Genomic DNA, 26,698 nt, shown 5'->3' with positions numbered 1-26,698 from the left:
ATGAAATAACATCCTTTTCCTCAATATGAAGGTTATCTATTCTATAGCTGAACTCCCTTTCATATGCTCACTATGCCGTTTACATGTCTTTCAAGTTTTGGAAAGCCAAGTTCAACCAACATTATCTTGGTCACAGCAGACATTTCAAATATAGAGGGCGTTTCATTCATTTTTGCTGACTTTGACCAGCTGCGGCCTGATCAGTTCTTCTTATGTTGCATGAAACCATAAAAATAAAACTGACTCCAAGGAAACCTAAAAATTGAATACAATTGCTGTCAACATTCTCCCCTTCCAGTCCCGTAAAAAAAAAAGTAAATTTTCTGTTTGGGATGTTTCAGGTACAAAAGGGAGGCCACAGAAAAACATAAAAAAAATAAGATAACATCCTAGTGCTTTAGAACTGCATTTCAGTCACCATAATTACAACACTATAATTAAATATTAAGAATAATTAAACATAGTTTTAGGCACATGTTGCCCTCATCAAAATGCTTTGTGGCTTGTTTGTGGTTTTTGTTAGAGCTAGTGTCTGATGATTACAGTGTAAGATAGACAATGAGGACTGCTGAAGTCAATTCCTATTTTTGCTTGAAATAATGATTTATAACATGACAATCCATTTAGTTTCTCTTGTTCATTCTGGGCATTGTAAAATCTGTTTAATACAATTTAGTCAGTTCATAAAGTACTGTTACAGTTTGGAAATTCTCAGATAAAGGGCTGCAGGAATACAATTACAGATAAAGATCTACTACATATAAAGGGGAGATAACTTTCCTTATTAGTGATGGTAAAATTAGACTGCAGCACCACATACTAAGTAGCCACACCACATTTTTTAGCCATTGGGAGATCAGTGAAATGAATCTTATTTTTTCCTGAAGTTGAGTTTCACCTTCTGGATGTTACCAAAGCAGGCAGCTCTTGGGCTGATGTTCAGAAAAGTCAGTAGCAGGATGTAGGTATTCTTGAGGTTGATTTTTTATTATTATTATTTCAGAGTTTGTCTATACAGAGAAAAATATACTAAACTTCTAGGGTGCTGACCTGTCATATAATGTTTTCCTGAATGTTAGGTAAAAGTTGGCATTGCTGTCTCATTGCAATGACAGAATTATGTTGGCTTCTTTGGGGAAAAACAAAACAAAACAAACAAAAAAAAAAAAAAAAAAAAAAAAAAAAACAATAAAGAATATTTGCTGTATTAAACAAATGCTATTCAGTATTAGCAAACAGAATACAGTGTTTTCAAGTTCAAAAGCCTTTAATGATTATATTCATGGTACATACATGGCTTTTTTGGTTTGGACTATAGATGGGATATCTTAGGGCTCTGACTGATGATGGAGAAAGGGAATGACTTTTTGCTCTCTGCTGACCAGGGTGGCTCCATTAATGGGATGTCTATCCTGATCATCATCCAGCTGTACCATAATTGTCAATGTGGTGAGTTAGGCACAGTCACTATTTTCATTTGCATTCCAAAGCTGTCTTATAAGGTCATCAGAAGCCTATACCTCAGCAAATACTATTTCTCTAAAAGTTTTATTGCTATCTTCTCTATGTGAAGCTTGAGGACATATATTTTCCTGGTGTAGATAGACCAGTTATAGTAAGTTAAATGAAGCTATGCTATTTTAGACCACATAAGGTTCTGGGATACGATCTGCAAAATTTAACAACACAGAGAAATACCTAAGCCAGCCCTGAACAAGCTAGTCTGAGTTATATCTATCACTGGTAACAGTGTAGCCATATCAGCATTGCCTTCTGCCCCAACTAGCTCATCATGCCGAGATGTAGAACTAATTAGCCTAGCAAAGCACATTGCTAATGTGGCCACAGAGACACAAACAAGTATCTCTGCAAGGCATTGCAATGTGCCATATTTAAATATCAACTTGGTGAGAGCTAGCTCAGGAATCTCTACATGGTACTTCATTGAGAGGTTATAAATATGCCATTATCGTTCTCATTTAAGTTTGCTGGTAGGTGGTAGAAAAAATGACTTGTGAAGCTGTGCTAGAGATGAATTTGTAGGAATGTGGTTCTATGTCATGAAATGACAATGTTTAAAAATGTAGGAACTGTGATAATTCTTCTCTCAGATCTATTATTGATAATCTGATTTCATTACATTTAAATGCATAAAAAGGAAAACAAAAATATTTGTCAGGAGCATTCAGCAATCTAAGAAGACTTTTTCAAAAGAAAACAAAGTGATCAGATCACTAGAAAGTTCCCAGGCATACTTGCATACTACACATTGCCTTGATGTTAAATACAAAATAGAGTGGTGGAAAACAGAGATTTTTCAGACTATTTTATCCACTAACCTGACACAGAACAACAAATATATTATGAAGGAAAAACAAAACAAAACTAATGAACCAGTATTTTTAAAATAATGAAAAATACTGTTTTTTCTTTTTCCAAATGCTGTTATCAAAAAGGGACACTATTTTAACAATAATTTTAGACACTAAAAGCCTGCTATTTAGTAAGAATACACAGAGAAAAACACTTCAAAACATATGAGCGTTTAATATTTTTCATGTTATGAAACTTACATGGTGAATATTAATCAGTTCTATCACAGTTATCATATATTCTTGGTTAATGAGGGAGGATGTGTTAACGGTCTCCAAATGAATAAAAATATATTAAAGAACAATCAGGGACCAGCTATTTTCATCAATCAATGAGAACAGAACAAGTGGCAATAAGCTCATAATTCAGCAGAAAAATAAGAATAGGCTGTTAATTAAACAGGGCCCTTTGAGAGGTTACTGCTATGAAGTAGGAAATGCTTCTACATTCTAGAAATTGAGTTTTTGTCATTTCTCTACTCTTTGTATTAAAACAGATGGCCAAATCCTTTAATATGGATATATTCAAACAAGATACAGCAATGGTTCTGCTATGCTGTGGAGAAAGTAGAGTGGGTATTTGGACTCAAATTTCAGTATTTGGACTCAAATAATGTTATGAAATTTGACAAATGGATTATACCCACAAGTATTTCTCTCTCAGAAACGATCCATTACTAAACAGTGTTAACCTACTTTCAGACACCTTCATACATTTCCCAAGGGTACAGAAAAACTGCATGGTATTGACTTTAATAGGAAAGCTGCTTATTGCTCCTCCTCTAACAATACCAAACAAAATTAAACAGCCTCTTGACTACATCTATAAAAAAACTTTCATTAATTAACAGACTTACATTTAAGGCAAAAGTAATAAAAATACTGGACTAGATTTTGTATGTATTACTGCATTAAGAAACCAACAGTTGGAAATCAAGACCCATTTGGCTTTATATCTGTTTTTTCTAGGCAAGATGGCATTTGGATTTTTCTTACCATCAAATACCTCCAGCTCATCAAACTGCTTTTCACTTTGAAACATTTCTACAAAGATGGAGATGTTATATCCTGTATCAACCTTTATAGTCCAAGAACAAGTCTGAGAGTTGGGATATGTGCCTGGGTAGCCTGGACTGAGGATCACTCCTGATGATTCTGTACGGATTTCATTTGCTGGACATTGTGCTAGAAAGTATACAATAAAAAGAAAAATAATAATAGCAATGAAACAAAGTATTTTCATTTAAAAAATGGTTATAATATTTTTTAGAGATACATATACTTAAATTCCAAATTAAAACATGTTAAAATCATATTCTAGATGGAATGAACAATAAAGTTCCTCTCAGTACAAACAGAAACAAGAATCAGCTTTATAAACCTTGCATTTATGAAATGGAACATCATTAGTAAAACGTTTATCCAGAAGCATGACCAAAGAGTCACAGCCCAAAGAGTTTACAGTCAAAAGGTCTGTATACACTGGTGTGATCATTCCCATACATAGGTAAAAGTCCCAGTAAAACTTATTATTTATTTATATATTTATATTTATCGTTTATCTATTTATTATTATTTCACCTTGTATTCAAAGGTGTATATGATCTCTGCATATGACTATACTAAATAGCTGTATATTATACTAAACTGTTGAAAATTTTATATTCTAAATACTGGTTTTGATTAAAATAATCTTTTATTGGCCATTTTTTCTTTAATATTTTGCCTCTCATGCAGGATGGACATCTTCATGTCTGTATGCTGTTGAGGTCTGATACATTTTCTCTATATTTTTGTGTAAGATCCACAAATATATCTATCTATATGTATATGCATATATATATATATTAATTCCTGGAAACTGTATGGCAACGTATCCAAATAGTTGTGTAAAATGAATTATTCTGGAAAGCTGAGTAACATAAAAACAGAAACAAAAAAAAAGATCAGGGGCATAAACATAGTCCAGGGGAAAAACAAACCAAAACCAAAGAACAACAACAACGATAACTATCAGAAACAAACATTAGAAAGCAGGCTGTTTCCCTTAGTTGGCCTTTTACAGACTTCAGACTTGGAGATGAAATTTTGGTTCATTTGTAGCCATGAATTTTGCTGTAAACTTTTGGAAAACAGGACTGGACAAGAGGTCCTTTCCAACCTCAACCATTCACAAGAGATATATCACAGTACCTAACAATGAGAGGGACATTTCTGCAGTTACTCAGGGGCATGAGAGATGCTCCTTTGCAGTTTAGTGGGCTTTGGTGGGTGGTGTGGCAAATCTAGTGCTCACTTGGGCAGCCATTGCCAGCTCACTTTCTCCACTATCACACTACTCACCAGCTTTCCCTGGGTATACCTTAGCTGCTGATTACATGACTTAACCAGTAGGGTGGAAGCTAGACTTGAACATTTATAAGATTCAAATGGTTAAAGACATAAAATTGACAGTGAAATACTGGAACAGTGAGACTGTTTCACCTTGACCTGTAAAACAAAAGGTATGTCTATTTTCCACTAGTATTATCAATCAGTAATTGTCAGTGGAATAAAAATAAACTCCACAGTGCTCTGTTCTTTATGTCACACTTAAAACAGGTGAAAACAAACACTGATTTAAAAACTTCAGCCCAGAAATTATTTATTATTTGTAAGTCCACCCTGTGAATTTTGTAAGTAGCTATTGTAAAATGGTTTGGCATGATAATAGGAAAAACAGTAAAACAAACAAACAAAAAAACTTCTCAGGAATATTGGAGGACATAAGCAATCTATCTAACATTCATTTTTAATCATATAATTGCACATATAAATTCAGAATACTGTTATTTGTCAGTTTGCTTGAATTCATACATACAGATGAGGTTTACAGAAAAAAAAAAAAAAGCAAATAACAGAGATCTTTACGTTACACAATGACATGTAATTGAGTGTGATGGGGCAGTAAGAAAAGTCCTTCTGCAAGATAGCATAACAATTTCACGATATACCAAGAAACAGATTATCTAACCTGACTTTTGGAGAAATTTGATTTGGTTATTTTGATAAAGGCATGACTAAGCTTCTTGACCTACCTCTAATACTACTGATATCTCCACCTATGATTTCACTTTTTATGCATAAATATCATTACCATGATAGGACAATAGTACTACCTCTCTAATTTAAATATTTTCATCGGTCAGATTAGAGATATCAACCTTATACTGAATGTCAAGTAGCTGTTTTATAAATGTGACCAATAAAGGAGCAATTCTTGCTGTACAGTGCTTATCATGCTTTAATTTACACCTCTACCCTTCCCTAACAGCAATTAAAGAAGTAAAGAAAGTTATAGAAAGAAAATATAAGGACAGGATGGCAGTATAGGCTCCGCAGGTATAAACACAAATTACAAATGTTTGACTACTGATCACCACAGGAATGCAACCTTGAGAGCTGGGAAGAACTGGTTTAAGGGCACAAAAAAGAGAATAAAGATCGTGTATCCAGTGTATTTGAAACATCCCACATATAGTGAAAATGTGAAGTAAAATTGGAAGGTACAAATGACAGTCACAACACCCACAAAAATAAAAACAAAAGACAGGGTTGGGGAGGAGGGACAGAGGGGAGAGACGGAATGAATTTCTGCAGCAGTGTCTTTCTCATTAAGGACTCTGCACTGCATCAGCACCAATTCTTACCTGCAGAAGGTTCCTCGCCTCTTCAGTAGAGAAGGGAGTCCGATTTGCCATTTTACCACATTTTACAATGTCAGCTCAACAACTGTATGTGAACTTCTCATGTTTCACTATCTATTTTGGTTAAGTAAATAAAAATTTTGGAAGAGCAGCATGTGTTTTTTCTGCTCCAACCCTACACACATACAAAGATGATTACTAACTTGGATGCAAAAATGTATAAAAACAGATAAGGCTAAATATATTTGTGCAAATGAGGAGGGGGCACAAAACACATCATTCTTAAAACTTAATGATCTGGAGATCATTAATTCAGAATGAAGTAGAAGTGGTCATGGAGACTGATTTTTCTTGCCTGTTAGATATGTCAGCAGACTTGTCTTTTATATAGTATTCTAGAATCTGGCTCTCTATCATATAAATGTATGTGTCTACCTCAACACGGACACAGCACAACTCAGGAGAATGAAAAGTTTTCTGACATCTTTCAAAAATACGAAGCTGATAAATACAAATAATATGAACAATCAAAAACTACAGTTGGTAAAATGCAGAAATACAAGAAGACAGACAGAAAATTAGTTTGAAAACAATGCAAATTGTTTTTCCAACTAAAAAATGGCAAGTAGCAATTTTTCCAATTCTATTAGGGTCAGATAGTAATGTATAAATGCAGTCTATACTCCATCACCTCAAAAGAAATAGAGTAGAATTGGAAAATGTATTGAGGAGGGTGACAAAAATTATTAAAGGTATGAAATATATTCTGGTCTGTAGAATAATGCCATAAATATTGTGAATAGAGGACAACTCATTACTGTTTTTTCCACTAGAAGAACTACAAGACATGAAGTAGGAACAGCAGGTCTTAAAAGGTTCAAGACAGACAAAAGGAGAAATATCTTCATGTGTTACATAGCTTAATAATTACATAATTTAAATCCACAATAAAAAGTGTATTTAAAACACTTGTATTATTTCAAAGTGGGATTGAATAAATCCATTGAAAAAACAGCCCTACAGGATTCACAACATGAAGAAGTGAGCAGCCTAGCTACAGTTTACTGAAGGCTTTAATTTACTTCATACTTGCAGTGATCTTATGCTCTTTGCTATATTATCATCGGCCAGTGCCAGAGATGGAACATGGCATATATGGATTTCTGGTCTGATCTTACCAGTTTTAAAGATTTTAAAGAGTTTTAACCAGAGTTTTAAAGAGTTTTAACCAGATTATTATTTTACCAGTATTAAAGCAGTAGAACTATAAAAACCATGAGAAATAGTGTGCCAAAACTAAGAACAGTGATTGCAGGAAGGGGAAAAAAGAAAGTTTAACATTTGCCAGAAGACGTACCTGCTTTGAAAGTTGCTTTTATGATAGTAAGATGAGATTTTCTCATAGAATCATAGAATATCCTGAGTTGGAAGGGACCCACAAGGTCATTGAGTCCAACTTGTGGCTCCACACAGGACCACCCTCAGACCCTATGTCTGAGAGTGTTTCCAAACTCTTCTTTAACTCTGGCAGGCTCAGTGCCGGGATCACTGCCCTGTGGAGCCCGTCCCTCTTGGTGCAGAACCTTTCCCTAACACCCAGCCTGACCTTCCCCTGCTCCATGCCGTTCCCTCGGGTCCTATCGCTGTCCCCAGAGAGCAGAGCTCAGCACCTGCCCCTCCGCACCCCTTATGAGGGAGCTGCAGGCCACCACGAGGCCTCCCCTCAGCTTCTTCTTAAGGCTAAACAATACCATTGATTTCAGCTGCTCATCAGTCATCTTGCCCTCTAGGCCCTCCACCATCTTCATAGCCCTCCTTTGGACACTCTCTAATAGTTGTATGTCCTTTTTATACTGTAGTGCCCAGAACTGCACACAGTACTTGAGATGAAGCTGTACCAGCACAGAGCAGAGTGGGACAATCACTTCCCTTGACCAGCTAGCAGTGCCGTGCCCAATGCACCCCAGGGTACGGTTGGACCTTTTGGCTGCCAGGGCACACTGCTGGCTCATATTCAACTTGCCGTAAACCAAAATCCCCTGATTCTTTTCAGTGGAGCAGCCTCTCATCCCCCAGTTTGTACATATAACCAGTGTTGCCCCTTCCCAGGTGCAGAATCTGGCACCTGCTCTTGTTAAACTTCATATTGTTGTTGATCGCCCAGCTCTCCAATTTGTCAAGATCTCTCTGCAAGGCCTCTCCACCTGCAGTGGAATCAATTGCTCCTCCCAATTTAGTGTTATCAGCAAACTTACTCAGTATACCTTCAAGTCCGACATTCAAGTCATTTATGAAAACATTTGAAAAAAATGGCCCTAATATTTGATTTTGATTTTTTACAAGAAGTTATCCAAGAATTGTAATTTCAGCCACAAAAGATTTGTATAATGATGCTGCTTCTATAGCTAAGATGAAAAAAAAAAACTTTTTTTATTTTTCTGGTGACTCAGAAATCTTTTACCGTTATCTAAGACACAAACATATTCTGTTGATTGAAAATACCGATTACACTTATTTCTTTGTAACAAGTAATTGATTTTTTTAGATCCACAAAGAGAGAAAATATTATGAAAATCATAAAATGATGATACATACATCCATCGTCAGTAATGAGTAATAGCAATAGCAGTTAAATCAGTCAATCCTTCACTAAAATTTAAAGCCATAAGTGACTAGAGCCATAATGACTAAAAGAATAGTAAGAGGTTACCCTTATGTAACTGTTTAAATGGTTCACTACTTCATTTATTTTTTGCTAGCACATACTGGTTGAGCTAGATGAATCCTCAATATACATGCTTAAACTCTACAGTGTTAGTGAGCAATACTCTACTATCATGAGATCAATGTTCTTTCAACTTATCATCCCTTTGGATTCTGTATTTACTACCTTCAAGTTGGAAATTTCTGTCTTGTTAATATATCTACTGATATATTAAAATCCCATAATTAGATTTTTTAAAAAAAGAATTTAAAATGAATAGTTACAACAAAATTTATATATGAATTTATATATAACATATTGTTTAAAGAAACAGTGTTCTCAGAGTGCTACATGAAAATATTCATATATTTACTTACGAGTAAACAACATAAAGATAGCAATTAAAAATACAACTTTAAGTGACCCACCAGTATTTCACATGATCTAGAAGAAATAACTAAATAATGAAAAATAACTAGGGTGTTGTCATAAATAGGCATCCAGTTCAACATTTGCCTTCACAATAATAATAATTTGCACAGAGAGACAATATTGGAGAGTTTTTTTGTTCTTTTTTTTTTTCAGAAAGGAAAATTAAAGGCATTTAAAGGAACAGCTTGTGTGAGAAAAGGAAGCTAGTTGCATCCCAAGTCAGCTAAAGGAACTCCTCTCTTAAGTCTGAAGTCTGTTCAAAATAACTGTGTCAAAATCTTTACTCTAATGCCTCTGGTTCCATTGTCTCTCTCTTTTTTTTTTTTTTGTTGTTACCAGGTGATTTCATTCAATGTTGTCTCCATTAGTTCTGCTGTATTCATATCAAAAGACAGACAAAGCCACTACTAGCTCATCAACAGGAACTGTTATTTAATCCTTTTAAAGAAAAATTATATGTATTAAAGATGTCTAATAATCAATTAGGAACAACTTGTTAAATAGTAAAAATTGAGAAACTTTAATATATAGGATTGTTCTGAAAAACAAATAATATGAAGAAACAAAGAAAGTCACAAAATTTACAAAGTCTATGAGGGAAGTACAGAGCTGCTAGTATCATCTGGAATGTCTCAAAGAACTGTTTCTACCTAACTGTTTCTACTGTTCTGTCTAACTGTTTCTACTGTTTCAAACTACTGTTTCTACCATCAGAGAAAGTCCTGAGTTTCAGTTAGCTGACACAACTGTTGGAAATCAACTACTTCCCTGTGCTTAACAAACGGCAATTCATTAGCAGAAAATCCCAATGTCTCCATAGTTTTTACCAGAATTTTAAAAGAATTCTCCAGTTCATTTATACTTTTTTTTTATTTATTATTATTTATACTCTAATTGAAACAGCCACGAGTTAAATTACTGCTTTTATTCTTAACTTAAAATTGAAAGCTGGATTTGCAGTGCAATTATTGCATTCTGACTATATTATCTTACAGCAAATACACCACTGATGAAATAACTCAGTGAAATTATAAGGCATCAGAGAACCTTGATTTGTAATTATTTTATTAAAAGAAGCGATTTCCTGGGCAGTTTGTTTGGTGAAATTTGGTTTCTTATGACATCATCTACAGTCATAGTTTCCCAAGTATAACAAAAAGCAAGCAGTGAGGACAGCTTTTTCTGTAATTCAGTCAGAAAAATATGTATTTCCTGTTATCTAAAAATACTGAGTTTGTGCTGCAGCCTTTCCCTTTGTACCTCTTTTTTCTATTAATTATGTCTTCTGCCTTCATGAATCATACATGAACTTTGAAACTAACTAACAGATTAAAACATTATATCAGAAAGGCCTTGAACAATCCTATAAACCTTCAGGAAATTAACATTCAATTGTATATTACTTCAGGAGATTAAGCTTAAACATGAGCGTGCTCTTCCTTAGAGAAAAAAATTCACAGTTGAATTTTGCTACGTATTTTAGAACATATTTTTGTCCACATTGTTAAAGTGGAGAAAATAATTTCTTACTTAGGAGGAAATTCTTCACTCAGAGGGTGGTGAGGCACTGGAACAAGTTGCCCAGAGAAGCTGTGGATGCTCCATTCCTGGAGGTGTTCAAGGCCAGGTTGGATGGGGCCCTGGGCCACCTGATCTAGGGGGTGGCACCCCTGACCATGGTGGACTGTTGGAACTGAATGGTCGTTATGGTCCATTCCAACCCAAGCCATTCTATGATTCTATGATTATTTTATTTTGGAATTTTAATTTAAATTCATATATTTAAAGTTCTTCAGGGGAGAAAAGAAATCTTTCATTTGCTGTGAAACAATGCTAAATCATTTAAAGGAATTTTAAAAAGCAGTGCTTCAATGGTAGTGTAGTTAATGAGACTACTCCTTAAATATACATGTAATGCTCAGTGCCTTTGAAAGTCAAGCCACTTGTCTTTTGATTCTAAAGTACAGAATGTCTGTCCAAATATTTTAGAGACCAGTTTGAAATTGTGTGCACTTCTTAGATACCGAAGAAACAAATGGAAAGTTTTCATTTGGAAACACTGATGAAAACACAGTGCCCCAGCATCTCACCTTTAATATTTAGGAAAAGAAAAGGGTGTACATACTAATCATGCACAGTCCATATAAGCATATATTTACCTTCACAAAATGGAGAAGATCCTTCAAACTGCAACTGTGTATTCAGTTTGCAGGTTAATATATCTTGTCCAACAAGGGTGAAACCAGGATGGCACTTGTACTTGGCAAAATCTCCTGAAAGAGTTATTAACAGCAACAACAATAAAGTCTTAACATTTAAAATGGAAAAAAAAAATCAAGCAGAAGTACACCAATATCTCAGGTGTAGTGTGAAATATATTAATAGTTTAGTTAAAATTCAGGTGAAAACGTAAGAAAGAAAATGAGATATTATTTTATCACCTATTTCAAAGTCATCATCTTCCGTAAACAAATCTGCATGTGCAACTATTGGTGGAGGCTGGCACTTCTTCAGCTGATATGCTGCAAAGTTAAGTGAAAATAATTAAATAATGGTGTGCTAAGATTCATTTTACAGAAAATTCATTTAATATTTACACTTGCCAAATTGCCAAAGCTACACTAAAACTCATGGTCTCTCAGTTACAACATTTTCCAATTTAAATTTCATGACATTACTATTACATATATTAAAAAAAAAGAGTATTTATTATGAGTATAAACAGTATACTACACTGCCTAGATAGTTATAGATCCATTGCAGGAATGGATGCGGTTGAAATGATTATGAGGAGATATAAAGCTTCTGTTTTATGTGGCTGCCTTTGCAGCATGTCAAAGGGCTAATCACAGATTATTTAGATTTCCTGGAAAATCTGTAATTACCTGTCGCATATCCTATTCTTAGTTTAAATTTATTGGAGAAACTAAGAGTTAATTTTTCTGAAGTACGGGTGCATATCTTTACTTTAAAAAGAAGCAGCAATAATAACAATGTTTGTAAATTAAACAAAAAGAAATATGGCACTGCCTTTAAAATAAAATGCTTTCTCTGCTCTTCAAATCTGTTTCCAAAATTTGTGAGCAGTCTCGCAACACAGGTTACCAGTGCAATGGCTGATGTGTTTCTGAAATGGAGCAACAGGCCTACAACAGCTGAAGAAACCATTTCTAGAGATTTAAGATTGTGATCAGAGTCCACATAACATTGAAAAAATCTCCTCTTCATGCAACAAAATCACAGTCAAGAACACAAATGCTCCTGGTACCTTGGTAGCCATTTTTGAGAAGTTAAAGAAACAAAATAAATGATACTGGGGAATCTACCCTTACCTTCCACATTAGTTTCTGTAGCCCATTTATGAACACTTATGAACAAGGTATTTAGGCAGATAATTTTCCTGGACAACGTCCAAGAAAAAAGCTCCACAACCTGCTTAGACACACATTACAGCAAGTTTCTAAGCTATAGACACCAAACAGGAGAAATATATGCATGTCCCATGATACCCTTGATTTCACTGAACTAAGACACCTGTCTCCCAGTGTGTGGGCTCAAAATAGAAATCCCTGCAACTTAGTTTCCAAGAAGCCCATTTTGCTGGGTTTTCTCACCAGTATCCTCACTGCTTTAAATTCATTTAAAAGCATAGACACTGTTCACATTATACATGATTTTCAGCCAGTGATCAATTATGCAAAAGTAAATAAACAATGCAGAGAAAAAGTAGATTCATTCATTTTTAACCTTGCTAGACTAATGCACTATATATTGTGATAGATTATTTACCTTTCCTTTTTATCATCGAACCTGAAAGACTGACTACACCCTTATATACCCTCAGCATGAAGTTGGAAAATGCACTCACTGACCACTCCTTGTAGTTTGCTGCTTTGACAATTCTGGAATGTGGGAGCTATATGTTCCCTGTATAATGACTAAAGCCTGGTGCTTTAGTCTTTGCTCCTCAGATAAGTGCTCTTAGGCTACCGTGAGTCACGTCCTTCTTCTGGGAGAAAATCACAGACAAGAAAAAAAATTCAGACTCAGTACTAATCTTGCAAAGACTTCTCCCTGCAGATTGATACCTTCAGATACATTCTTCCTGTGTCATTGACTCCTGTCCTGGTGAATTAAGTCACCAATTAAGTCACCCTATCTTTTTAAATTTCAACCCAGAACACTAACAAACTTCCATTTAATTTACATTTACATTTAATTACAAAATGAATTCAGAATTAGAACTAGAACTGGAGTTCAGCATTTTATGCCTGAGTAAGAGGCCTAATTTGCATGTCCTGTAGCCCTGACTGTAACTTTGAACATAGTACTTTGCTGGGTATTAGACACAAAGCTGTTGTGCAATACTCCAACACTATTCCACCAACCTTTTTCAGGATAATTGCTATGATTAATTAGATGGTGCAGAATTTTATTATGAAAGTATAAAAGTAATTAATAAATATATGTATCAAATTAATTAAAAATTTGAAAGCATAATACTATACAGAAATGATTAATATTAAAGATAGGTCATAGTTTATTCAAAAGTACAAATTAATTTCTTATTTTTTTAACATACATTTTGAAAAACTTATACCATTATTTTTAAAAAGTAGCAAACCTATGAATACCTATAGTCCTAGTAAATTTATTAATCACTACATCACATAGTTAGAAATATTTTTAAAATTCACTTGATTGTGCTAATTAGACACTGATGATATAAAGCAAACTGACCATGAAAATTGAGAACAAAGAATCCTCCTGTTGAAAAATCACTGTGAAATTTGAGGAGGACTTGATTGGTGGAACTGTAAGCTGTTTCCAGAGCTGTGTTCCCACTGAACACTCCCAGCTGAGGTGAATTATGGTCAGGACCATCCCTAGGAAGGGAAACATAAAAAATCAGATGAAGAAATACAATAGTTAACATTTAATGTGGCAGTCTCTTTTCTCTGTAATGCATGTTATATATTTGTAAAAACTGCTTTTCCTAATTATTCAGAATGAAATTGTTTTTATTTCTGTCAACATAAAATACTCCTTCAATATGTTTCTAGTAAGTTTTGAGAGACCAAGAGTACTTTATAATAACTTTTATATTTCCATGGGTAAGCCATTACTGTCAGACTTTGCAACATTTGAAATTTTCTGTGTATGTTCCTGCCAAAATTCTCATATATACATCACCTGAAAAAACAAAATGTGTCTAGAAAGCTCTTAAGATCTTATTGTATTTCTAATATTTTTGACATGATCCTTCAAGTCTGCATTCATGACGAATGCATAGAGAGGTGTGCATGCTGCAGGTTCAGCCTGCCATTTCAATTCATTTCTGAGAATCAAAAATCTCTTTTAAGGGGAAGAAAGTAGTGGAAAAAAAGAAAGGCTGTGTATTTCTGAACAGTGAAATAGACCCATAGAGAATACTACAAAAATACCAGGCTGCTTCCATCTTCAGTATCATCACACAGAACACTCAGCTCTAAACAACCAGAATAAATAAATAAAAGCACTGCTTTTATCAGTGAAGAATTTTTGGAGCCCTGCAACACCTATCTGTGGTCTTCTTCTATATTATTTTTACTGAATCAAAACTGAATCAAAAACCTTTTGCGATATGTATTTTAGAAGGCTGGGGATTACCTGGAAGCTCTCTAAAAGCATTTAGCTTTTGACCTTTCAGTATCTGTAAGTTACAGGGATATTTGTTCACCTTTTTTGTATATATTTGTAATATTTGTACAGGGATATTTGTATGTTTAAAAGCCAAGCATTAACTAATTTTTGTCTATTCTAAACCCATCAAGATAATCTGTTCATTAAAATAAATATCTAGCATATGGACAAACTTGGTTTCAAGTTTTGAAAGAGTGTATGTCACATATTTAACTAGCTGTAACAACATTTAACAAATATTATTTAGATGAATTATTCTTCCCCAATGAAGTATTTCAAGATTATCTAGTCTTCCAAAACCAACTCTAGTATCAGTGACAACAAGAAAAAATAAACTGTAGTTGACTTGGCATAAAAATGTATTTTCTTTTCTTGCTGCCTTGCAAATAACTGTCAAATTAAGGAATACTGAATAGGAACCTGATAATTTACTTAGCTTTTCATTTTAAAAGTCTTATTCCCATTGAGGATTCATATTAAGGTTGGACATTTCATCCAGAAGTGAATGCTATATACATGAATGATATAAACACAATTACATGTAACAGCCTCCTCCCAGAAAATTCAAGAGCTATCCATCACTGATACCTCAGAAAACAACTCTTAAAAAAGCCTGCATGTGATTTATGGGCAATCAGAAACTGAAAGACATAAGCTGTAAAGCAGTTCAATATAACAGTTCAGGAATTCAGCACATAGTACAGACAAGCAAGTTCAAAAAGTTTACAGGAATTTAGGATTTAATTTCTTAGGCATAAAAAAGAGAAGTCATCAATCCAGCATTCTTTTCATTTAACGTATCAGAGAGGACAACCTATGATGCATATTAGAGATAAATTCCATGATAATGCAAATACCAATGGCAGCTAACCTGCAGTTCATAAATAGTTATGCATTTCTTTTATAAGCTGACTGAATTTCCCCATTTTAATATTGGATTTTAGTATTGCTGTCTGGAAAAAACTCACCCTGTTCAGCAATAGTGGACCAGCTGGGAGATGGGAGCAGCTGACTCACACAGGAGTAAGTCATATCCCATATTCTGTGCAAATTGTCCCTTTGCAAAACTATCTGCATCACTTATGAGAGAGAAGTAACTGCACATTGTGTGGGGTAGGGACCAAGGTTAGCTATTTATGGGTATGAACAACTTCCCATCATCATCTATGCCTGCTCTTCAGTGCAGTAAATTCTTGTGAAAGAACTTTGTCAGCCCTGAGACCTCCTTTTCCAGATTGAGACAGAAAATTGAGATGGGTTTGGGGAATAAGAATTACAAGTTTGGGGAAGAGTAGCATACAAGGTGAAGCTGAAAGATGTAAAGGTACAAGGGCTGAAACCTTGGCTTCAAAACTAGAGACAGCCTTATTAAGAGATTGGAAAATCCCTGCACAAAACCACAAGCTCAAAGAAGACCTGATTGATAAATGAGCATGTTTCAAAGTACTTTTAGAACCGTAATCTTAAGGGTATCATGATATAAAGCAATAATTATTTCATATACTTGTAGAGTTTTTTTGGCCTTCAGCATAGTTGTTAACATAAAGGGCAATACTAAGCAAAAGCCCAAGCTTGGGACAGTGAGTTTTTGAACTCACTGAAATCAGAAAAAAGCACTTTTATTTTGAAAAATTACATACCAAACAGCAATGTAGTCATTCACAGGTTCAGTCTGGAGTAACGTAAAGTTGATGTAAATTCCATGGCCTGGAGGTACAACAATTAACCAAGTACAGTCCTTGGAATTTGGGTATTCATCTGGAAATCCTGGGGAATAAACTGTACCATTCTGAGCAGTTACATTATAGCCACAAGGAGCTGAAAAGAAAACAAATAAAAAAAAATAAATAAGAAAAACATACTTCTTCAAGATATGCTTCCAGATTCTAAAAACTCTACAGGAAAAGCCAATCTAGTTTTAAAGGCATTGTTTTCTTTTGGTTGCTTGATTCTTGAAGATAAAAAGCACCGATACTTCTAAAAAATAAGTTATCCTGATGTCTTTCAGATTTTATTGATTAAAATCCATCAAAATCTACTGGAAATGTTGCTTTTATACAGAATAATTTAAACTAAGTTAACTCATTTAGAAAGGGTCATCTTCAGTTTGCATTCAAGACTCAGAAACAAGCAAAGAGAAATCCTTTTTATAGCCTCTGGTTATATAGGACAAGTCAAGGAGGCTTTCACCACTTCACCTTCATCCATACTCATAGTATGATGAGTTCAGCACGTCTTCCCGTCTTAGAACATCTGGTCATGAACTACGGTCCTTTTAGTGACCAACAAAGGAAACAAGGAAAGGAAAGAGAAAGGAAAAAGAAGGGTAGTTTATATCTGTCTAAGGTCTCCCTGGAGCTTTCTCTTCTCCAGGCTGAGCAACCCCAATTCCCTGAACCTGTCTTCATAGGAGAGGTGCTCCAGCCCCTTGATCATCTTTATGGCCCTCCTCTGGACTTCTAATACTTCCATGACCTTCTTTTGCTGGGGCCTCAGAGCTGAATGCAGCACTCCAGGTGGGGTCTCAAGAGAGCAGAGCAGAGGGGGAGAATCACCTCCCTCACCCTGCTGGCCATGTTTCTTTTGATACAGCCCAGGATATGGTTGGCTTTCTTGGCTGCAAGCACACATTGCTGGTTCATGTTGAGCTTCTCATCAACCAATATCCCCAAGTCCTTCTTGTGGTGGTTTTACCGTGCTGGGCAGCTAAACCCCACAACCGCTCTCTCACTCCCCCTCCTTTAGATAAGGAGGGGGAGAAGTAAAGCAAAGAACAACTCACGGGTTGAGATAAGGATAATTTAATTAAAGGGAAATAATTATAATAATTAAAGAAAGACTACCATGAACTAAACAATTTAACTAAGGGGAAATAAAAGGGAAAGGGGAAAAAGGGAGGAAAACAAACAAACAAAATAAATGAAAGCTATATGGAAGTGCAGAGGAAAGAAATTACTCTCTACTTCCCACAAATGAGCGATGATTGACCACGTCCTTGAAGCAAGGCCTCAACGCACGCAGCCGGTGTTCGAGAGGAGGACCGACATCTTCTCAACGAGAGCCCACCCCTCCCCTCTTCCTCCTGTTTCCACCTTTTATTGCTGAATGTGACACCACATGGTATGGAATATCCCTTTGATTGGTTTAGGTCAGCTGCCCTAGTGATGTTTCTCTCCTCACTTTTTTGCCCACCCCTAGGAGGGTTAGAGAAAGGCCCAATGCTGTGCCACTGCTGCTCAGCAGTAGACACAACACTGGTGTGATAACACTGCTGTTCCAGCTACAAGTACAGAGTACGGCACTGTATGGGCTGCTGCCGGGAAAGTTAACATTCCAGCCAGACCCAGTACACTTCTCCTCAGGGCTACTTTCAATCTATTCTCTGCCCAGCCTGATCCAGATGTTGGACCTTGCACTTGGCCTTGTTGAACCTCATGAGGTTTAAATGGGCCCAAATCTCAAGCCTTCCCTTCCCTCCAGCATGTTGACCACACCACATGGCTTGGTGTCATCATACATAGAGCACAGTTCTAACAGGAGCTGACTTAGTATAACTGTCCTTATCTTCACCCATGTCCCAGGATTTGTTTCTAATTAATTAAAACTGAAATTCATAGTACGTCTTTGGTCTTGCTAGGTAAAGCTAATATACGAAAATGCGGTAACAGCACATCAGGTGGCTAAAAATATTAAACCACAATTATGCAGAACATAGAAGTGGGACAATTTTTAATGCCAGTAGACAAACAAAATATACTGCTTCATATTTTTGAGAAAGACTTTTACATTGTTAATTCCCTTAGTCCATATGAGAAGCTAGAAAGAGTACAAAACATGTCTGTATTACTACTGTAAATCAAATGAAACCATGGAATATGGGAAAGGAAAGATGTGGAAAGGATAAAAGGCCTCAAACAAGTCAAGCCTTAGCCAAGAGGCCCAGTAAATATGGTGCTGTCACCGCTATCACCAGGCCACAGACTTAGCATTAAGCTAACAAAACAGGCCACAGACTATTAGGTTTTTCTGGATTTATTCTAGTAGCCTGGAACTTGTTTTAAATTGTCACAGCAATTGTATGATTATTGGGTAGCTACTTACTACTTCATTTTAGCTTTTGCTTAACTTTTTACAACAGTGTGATGCAACAGCTAACATTATATCTCTATATATTTTATGATTAAAAGGTAGTGCTGGCAAACAGGTTTTGAGTACAGAATGAACACCTTCTCCTGGATTATGACCCCCAAACTTAAGACTTGTATAGGCACTAAAAGAGTTGAGTGTAATGGCAGAGAAAGGGGTAGATATTAGAAGTTTGTGTATATCATTCTAACATTACCTGATTTGAAATATTAGTATCACTGTAACTGGACTAATAATTTGGTTAGACTCTTACGATTTTCTTTGTACTAAAACTAAACTTTTGGCTTTGCCTATATGGCATGTTCCTTTTGCCTACTGCAAATTTTGAGTGTAAGATTGGTGAGAATTCAAGCAGGCTATTTCATAGCATGGTTGCAGCAAATTCTTACCAATATAATTTGAATCACAGAATCACAGAATCACAGAATTTCTAGGTTGGAAGAGACCTCAAGGTCAGTGAGTCCAACCTCCAACCTAACGCTAACAGCCCTCCACTAAACCATATCCCTAAGCTCTACATCTAAACGTCTTTTGAAGACTTCCAGGGATGGTGACTCCACCACTTCCCTGGGCAGCCTGTTCCAGTGCCTCACAACCCTTTCGGTAAAGAAGTTCTTCCTAACATCTAACCTAAAACTCCCCTGGCTCAACTTAAGCCCATTCCCCCTCGTCCTGTCACCAGGCACGTGGGAGAACAAACCAACCCCCACTTCACTACAGCCTCCCTTGAGGTACCTATAGAGAGCGATAAGGTCGCCCCTGAGCCTCCTCTTCTCCAGGCTGAACAAGCCCAGCTCCCTCAGCCACTCCTCGTAGGACTTGTTCTCCAGGCCCCTCACCAGCTTCGTTGCCCTTCTCTGCACCCGCTCAAGCACCTCGATGTCCTTCTTGTAGCGAGGGGCCCAAAACTGAACACAGTACTCGAGGTGCGGCCTCACCAGAGCTGAGTACAGGGGGACGATCACCTCCCTAGCCCTGCTGGTCACGCTGTTCCTGATACAAGCCAGGATGCCGTTGGCCTTCTTGGCCACCTGAGCACACTGCTGGCTCATATTTAGCCGACTATCCACCATCACTCCCAGGTCCTTCTCTGCCTGGCAGCTCTCCAACCATTCCTCTCCCAGCCTGTAGCTCTGCTTGGGGTTATTGCGCCCCAGGTGCAGGACCCGCACTTGGCCTTGTTAAACTTCATGCAGTTGACCTCAGCCCATCGGTGCAGCCTATCCAGATCCTCCTGCAGAGCTTTCCTACCCTCAAGCAGATCGACACACGCACCTAACTTGGTGTCATCTGCGAACTTACTGAGGGTGCACTCGATGCCCTCGTCCAGATCATCGATGAAGATATTAAAGAGGACCGGCCCCAGCACCAAGCCCTGGGGGACGCCACTAGTGACTGGCCTCCAACTGGACTTGGCTCCATTCACCACGACTCTTTGGGCCCGGCTATCCAGCCAGTTTCTAACCCAACGAAGCGTGCGCCAGTCCAAGCCAAGAGCAGCCAGTTTCTTGAGGTGAATGCTGTGGGAAACGGTGTCAAAAGCCTTGCTGAAGTCAAGGTAGACCACATCCACAGCCTTTCCCTCATCCACCCAGCGCGTCACTCTGTCATAGAAGGAGATCAGGTTCGTCAGGCATGACCTGCCTTTCATAAAGCCATGCTGACTGGGCCTGATTGCCTGCTTCCCCTGCAAGTGCTGCATGATGACTCTCAGGAGGATCTGCTCCATGAGCTTCCCTGGCACTGAGGTCAAACTACAGTTTCCCGGGTCTGCCCTCCTGCCCTTCTTGTAGATGGGTGTCACGTTTGCTAGCCGCCAGTCGATTGGGACCTCCCCTGATAGCCAGGACTGTTGATAAATGATGGATAGTGGCTTGGCCAGCTCCTCTGCCAGTTCTCTCAGTACCCTTGGGTGGATCCCATCCGGCCCCATCGACTTGTGCACATCTAAGTGCCGTAGCAGGTCACCAACCAGTTCTTCATGGATAATGAGGGCCACATCCTGCTCCCCATCCCCTTCCACCAGCTCAGGGTACTGAGTATCCAGAGAACAACCGGTATTGCCGCTAAAGACCGAGGCAAAGAAGGCATTGAGCACCTCCGCCTTTTCCTCATCTCTTGTAACTAAGTTTCCCCCCGCATCCAGTAAAGGATGGAGATTCTCCTTAGTCCTCCTTTTTGTGTTGTGAGGAATGTTTTAACAATTCGTGTCCATAAAGAACAATTCTGTTTGAAATGTTTGAATCCTGTCTGCCTCTGGGCCCTGCACTGGCAATTCAATGCTTGAACCACAGCTGCAGTGTGTCCCAGTCTCCCCCTCATTCCTCATTCTAGCCAATTTATCACTTCTTAAATTTATGAACCTTGTTTGCTTTTGTTATTCCGGACTTCTATTTCTAACACTGCTATAGATGTGTCTGTGAATGGCTGGGGAAGAATGTTTTAATTACCCGTGTGTCTGGGAGTTTCAGAACAACTGATAACAACTAGTGACTGTTATGGGATACTATGTGGATCTTTGGTATCTGGTTAGGGGGGGGCCAAGAAAGAAGCTGAAAAGCGGCTGGGAAACAAGATTTGAAGAAGGTGTTTTGAAGAAGGTGTTCTGTAAACTTGGGATGGTGCCCAGTAAGTACAAAGGGGAAGAGGAAGACTGCGAGCCTTCAGCATGGAAGACCCCTAGAGACCCCCAGAAGAGACCCCAGAGGAGACTGCGCATGCTCCAGTAGGAGGGACTGCACCCCGGAAGCTAATTTTAATAATCTATTTTTTTAGAAGTAGTAATGAATATGTATTAGTCTAGGAGCATAAAAATCAGCTGCTTGATGTAACTGGTGTGCGTCCTGGTGGAGCGGAGACTCCCGGTGCACCCAGCGCTGTTTGCTTACCTCTATTCCTTTATATTCTTTCAATAAATCCTATTTTTATTTTAATCCTAATTTGAATCCTGAGCCATTTATAACAGTGTTGATGTATTTATAGAAACGTTTTTTGTTATCTTTAACGGCAGTAGCCAGATTGAGCTCCAGATGAGCTTTGGCCTTCCTAATTTTGTCCCTGCACAGCCTCGCTACTTCTTTAAAGTCCTCCTTAGTGGCCTGCCCACTTTTCCAAAGCTTATAAACCCTCTTTTTCCTCCTAAGATCAAGCCACAATTCTCTGTTAAGCCAGGCCGGTCTTCTTCCCCGCCAGCTCGTCTTTGGGCATGTGGGGACAGACCGTTCCTGCGCCATTAAGACTTCCCTCTTGAAGAGCGCCCAGCCTTCCTGGACCCCTCTGCCCTTCAGAACCACCTCCCAAGGGACTCCACCAACTAGTGTCCTGAGCAGCTCAAAGTCAGCCCTTCGAAAGTCCAATACAGCGGTTTTACTGGTCCCCTTCCTGGCCTCGCCAAGAATAGTGAACTCCACCATTGCGTGGTCACTCTGCCCAAGACAGCTCCCAATTTGGCACCAGTGGAAAAGCAAGAACACCTAAATTTGGCACCAGTGGAAAAGCAAGAACACCTAAATATAATAATAGCAGAAATGCTGCCATGATGATTTTGTTACTTGAAGAAAACAAAAAGAGAAATACCAGGTGTCTTTAGCATTCTGGAATCATAGACCTGTTGTCCACATCTCACTCACAGACACTTCAAAACCTTTCTTATGAATCATTTATGAGTGACATATTATCGGATTTCCATGGGGCAACTGCACAGACAGCCCAACCTTTTCCTCTAAAGCAGTTTCAACTTCCCTTTTTGAATCACTACCACATCCCCTTACTTTGCTTTCTCAAGTATGTGGAATCTTCTGTAGAAAAGTTTTGATTTGAACTTCTAAGACTGGCCCTAGCTAGAAAGGTGATTTCATTCTTCCATTGATTTCCCTCTCAGACCCACTGCCAAAATCCAGGGATCAGAGACCTAATAACCTCTTGTTTTCTTTACTGCAAAAACATTTTTATGCAAAAATAATTATTTTGGCAGTGCTAGACTCGTCTTTAATGTATAGAAATGAATGTTCTACAAAGCAAGAAATGTGCTGAGCCTGAGAAAACATTGCTTTCTCAGACAAAACTCTAAGAAATCTGCAGTTTAGTCAGAAATCATAGCTATAAATGTACACAACTGCAGACATAGTGGAGATGCATGCATTCAGGCCTCAGCTGTGAAGAGCTGTGCAATGTGGGTGCCTGTGGGTGAGTTTGACAGGTAGGATTGAGGTGCAAAGAAACCAGGACAGACATACATTCTGAAATACAGACATGTCAGTAACAGAAAACAGTTTTGAAGTGAAGATAGAACTACTGAGTTGAAGCTTTCTGGATGGGGGGATCAAAGAGAAAGAATGACTGAATCTTCATGGCATTATCTTTATCTAAAAAAAAAAAAAAAAAAAAAAAAACATATAGAAAATGCTAATTTGTACTATAAAAGTCCAAACTACTCAATATATGTCTTATGTGTCTTCAATATCTTTTAGGAAGTGTTTTTCTCTAGGTAGTAAGAAATAAAAAAGATATAAGGCTGCTATGCCATTTGTTGCTGCATTTATATCCCTACTCAGGAAGATTATATATAATACTGAAGTCCTTTTAAGACTCCAAAGACATCTTCATTTTGTGTTATGTTTAAAAAACAAAACAAAATAGCCACAAACACATGATCTCCAATATCAAATGAACATTTTTAATCACCACCAGACTAGATGAAAACCAGTAATATTCTCACATGAAGAGTGAAAACATTTATTCTGACATTCCATCTTTTAGGGTGAAAGAAATACAGCTGAATAAAGAGATATTTTTTTTCCATAAAATTTAATTTCTGTGCAAGGTAATCCAACAAATTTGTTGGGTATTTTTAAGAAGTCCTAGATATAGAAGGCTTATTTGTGGTCTGTGTTTTAAGACCTCTAATTAATAATTGAAACTAGTATTATGAAATGTACCATTTTATTACTGGAACTCTTTAACCACATTTAATTAGAAGAATTGTATTCAAATCTTGCCCACAGTTTAATGAATGTTGTTTTTTAATCAGAAAACTGTATCATTGAAGATGAGACAGGTGCATAATGTCATATTGTTTTCTGAAACTTTCATAAAACTATACAAAATAAATAAATAAATGTTAAGTTGATAAACTGATGTAGTTTCACAAACATGTATCGATGATGTGTCATGTGGTAATCGCATCTGATATACTTGAAAATACTTCTTGCAACTTTTACTAAGTCTTATGTTCCCTATTAATGTAGATGCCACTCAGTATACATAGAAAAAAAATGGAAGTGCTATTTTGGTTTGCATTCAATATCTATTATATACAGATTGCTGCTAAGCTAATTGAACGTTATTTTTTTGCAATTGAAAAAAATCTCTTGGTTTTGTAATATATATAGTTCTGCATTCTATCACAACATTGTTATTCATCTATTCATCTGTAATTCATATTTTAAAGTTATTAAATTAAATATTTAAACTATTAATAAGGATTTTTTTTTTTTTTTAATATTCTTTCTTTAGGTAATAAATTCTATTCAAAGCTTAATTACTGAGAAAAAAGTGACAAAAGGTCATTGCAGATACATCACCACAAAACTGCTGTCGAAGAAATCAAGATCAGGCAACAGAAACTAACTCAAAAAGCTTAACCAAAGATTTTTTTAAAAAAGAAGGGGCTGGGGGGAATGTATGATCTATATAAAACAAAAACTGTTGAACTTTGGAATTAGGATTGTAGGTTTCTAAAGCACTCTGCCACTTAGTGTTAAAGATTCTGCTTGGCAGTGCCTGGACATTTCACAGGCCCATCTAAAGATGGGTCCTACTGAAGTGCCATAACGCTAGTTCACAAAGCTGTTTAGCTTCTTCTGTTCCTTTGATTCAAGAAAAGAAATGCACTTCCCCAGATGTTCCAAAAGCACGTGTTTGGGATTTCCCAAACACAGTTTATTTGATTAGGAAAAAGGTGAAGCAGCTTATTAGATATAGAAGAAAGCTTTGAATTTCAAAACATAAGAATAAAGAAGATACAGAGTTTTTCTGCAGACCAGGGTAATGAAAGTAACTTGTGATACTGATTTCAATCCTTACTAAGAGGGGAGGCTAGCAGATTATGTCTCACAGACGTGAGAAGATGTAACAGAAACCTTTCTTAACTATTCTCTCAGTTTAGCTTTAATTTATAGAATTTTTTCTCCTAATTTCTGTCTTACTACTACAAAAAGGATCACAAAATACATGCTGCAAAAGACCAAAACTAAGTTAAACATTCATTGTTTTTCTCATTAGAATAGCATCTAGCATAGATTAAAATAGCAGTAGGATTATCTACTGGTAATTTAATTTATTATTAAACCATCAGTTTAATAATAAATAATAGAAATAAAATAAATGAAATATAGCTAGAAATATCCATTATGCTAAAAGAACCATATTCAGTGAACCAATATAAAATACAGTAAGTGTGAAAACAATGTTCAAACAGAACAGAGATTACAAATGGTCTAGAAATCTCAGAACATATGCAAAACAATTTTTTCCCACTGATAACATTTCAAATTACATTTCAGAAATTAACATTTGCTAAAATGCATTTTATTAATAAACTGAAAGGATATTGGGAGAATATGGATTATTATGTACCTAAAATGTCTTTTTATTCTAGGAGTTCAAAGAGTATTGATCAAACATAAAGGGAAAAGAGAAAATATATTCCCTTATCTTTTTAGGTCCTTTAAAGTATTTTCTTACTTTATTCTTATGCAGGATAATAAGGCACATTGTAGCTGGTAGGCACAAGATATTATTATGAGTTGTAAAAATCTGTATCAGCAGGCTCCAAGATTTAGAACCAAATACACCATTATAATTATTTAGGAGAGTAAGCCATCATATCTTACACAAAGGTCACATAAAAGTTAATTTATCAAGTAATTATTTCTTATCTTCCATACAATGTTTAGATTTTATTTTTTTGAAAGTGGAATCATTATTAATAGACAAACTTGTCCCTATGCTACACTTGATATTCTACTTGTAACTCTAGCTGTTCTTTCACCCTAGCAGTGTACTGTGTAAGGAATATATGTTAGTAATATTCTATCAATCCTCATCCTTTACACTTCTATAACACTCTTTAAAGGTAACTTTCACCAGTTTATGTTGAGGAAGAATATTTCATATTTGCTTTCAGTGAGATTTTATTATGGATAAACGTGTATTTTATTTTTTTCAAAACACTGATAAGTTGAATCCCTAAATCAATCTCCTTTGAATAAAATATATTCTTTGGGTAGTCCTTACTCATCCTTTACTCATCTTATTTCAAAATTAATTACTTATTAATTCATGTAATACATGGAAAAATAATTTGTAAAGTACTATATTTTTTTTAATTAGAAAGTCAATTGGAGCTACAGATCATATTCAATGTAAGAACTTATGTACCTAAAATAGGAATTGCAAAGCACTTAAGTGCAAAACTGAAATCTTCAATCCTCCCATTCATTTACTATCTAATTCAGGAGGCATCTAAAGTCAGAAGCCTTGGGAACAAAAGCACATAACAGGGCTATGCAAGTCAGTATTCTATCCTGAAGGAATCCTCTAGAAGAAATTCAGAAGTTAGCTGTAGTAGTCAACTAGCACTATAGCCTTTAAAAGAACATCTCAGAGGATCTTCT

At 36.5% G+C, this 26,698-nt stretch overlaps 1 protein-coding gene across 4 annotated transcripts in view; it reads right to left on the bottom strand.

The window, feature by feature from the left end:
* CSMD1 (CUB and Sushi multiple domains 1) overlaps positions 1-26,698 on the bottom strand; it is a 1,186,669-nt gene that overhangs the window by 107,466 nt on the left and 1,052,505 nt on the right. For all 4 annotated transcript variants that reach the window (XM_032184761.1, XM_032184762.1, XM_032184764.1 and 1 more), the window contains 5 exons: positions 16,517-16,694; positions 13,935-14,080; positions 11,636-11,716; positions 11,354-11,467; positions 3,369-3,557 (listed from right to left, as the gene is read on the bottom strand). In XM_032184761.1, coding sequence (XP_032040652.1) covers positions 3,369-3,557; positions 11,354-11,467; positions 11,636-11,716; positions 13,935-14,080; positions 16,517-16,694 — 708 coding nt within the window. The remainder of the gene's footprint in view (positions 1-3,368; positions 3,558-11,353; positions 11,468-11,635; positions 11,717-13,934; positions 14,081-16,516; positions 16,695-26,698) is intronic.

Source organism: Aythya fuligula, chromosome 3 (assembly GCF_009819795.1).
Source record: "Aythya fuligula isolate bAytFul2 chromosome 3, bAytFul2.pri, whole genome shotgun sequence".
NCBI classification, from domain to species: domain Eukaryota; kingdom Metazoa; phylum Chordata; class Aves; order Anseriformes; family Anatidae; genus Aythya; species Aythya fuligula.
Note: the sequence above shows the minus strand (reverse complement) of the source record. Positions and strands in the feature narration are given on the sequence as shown.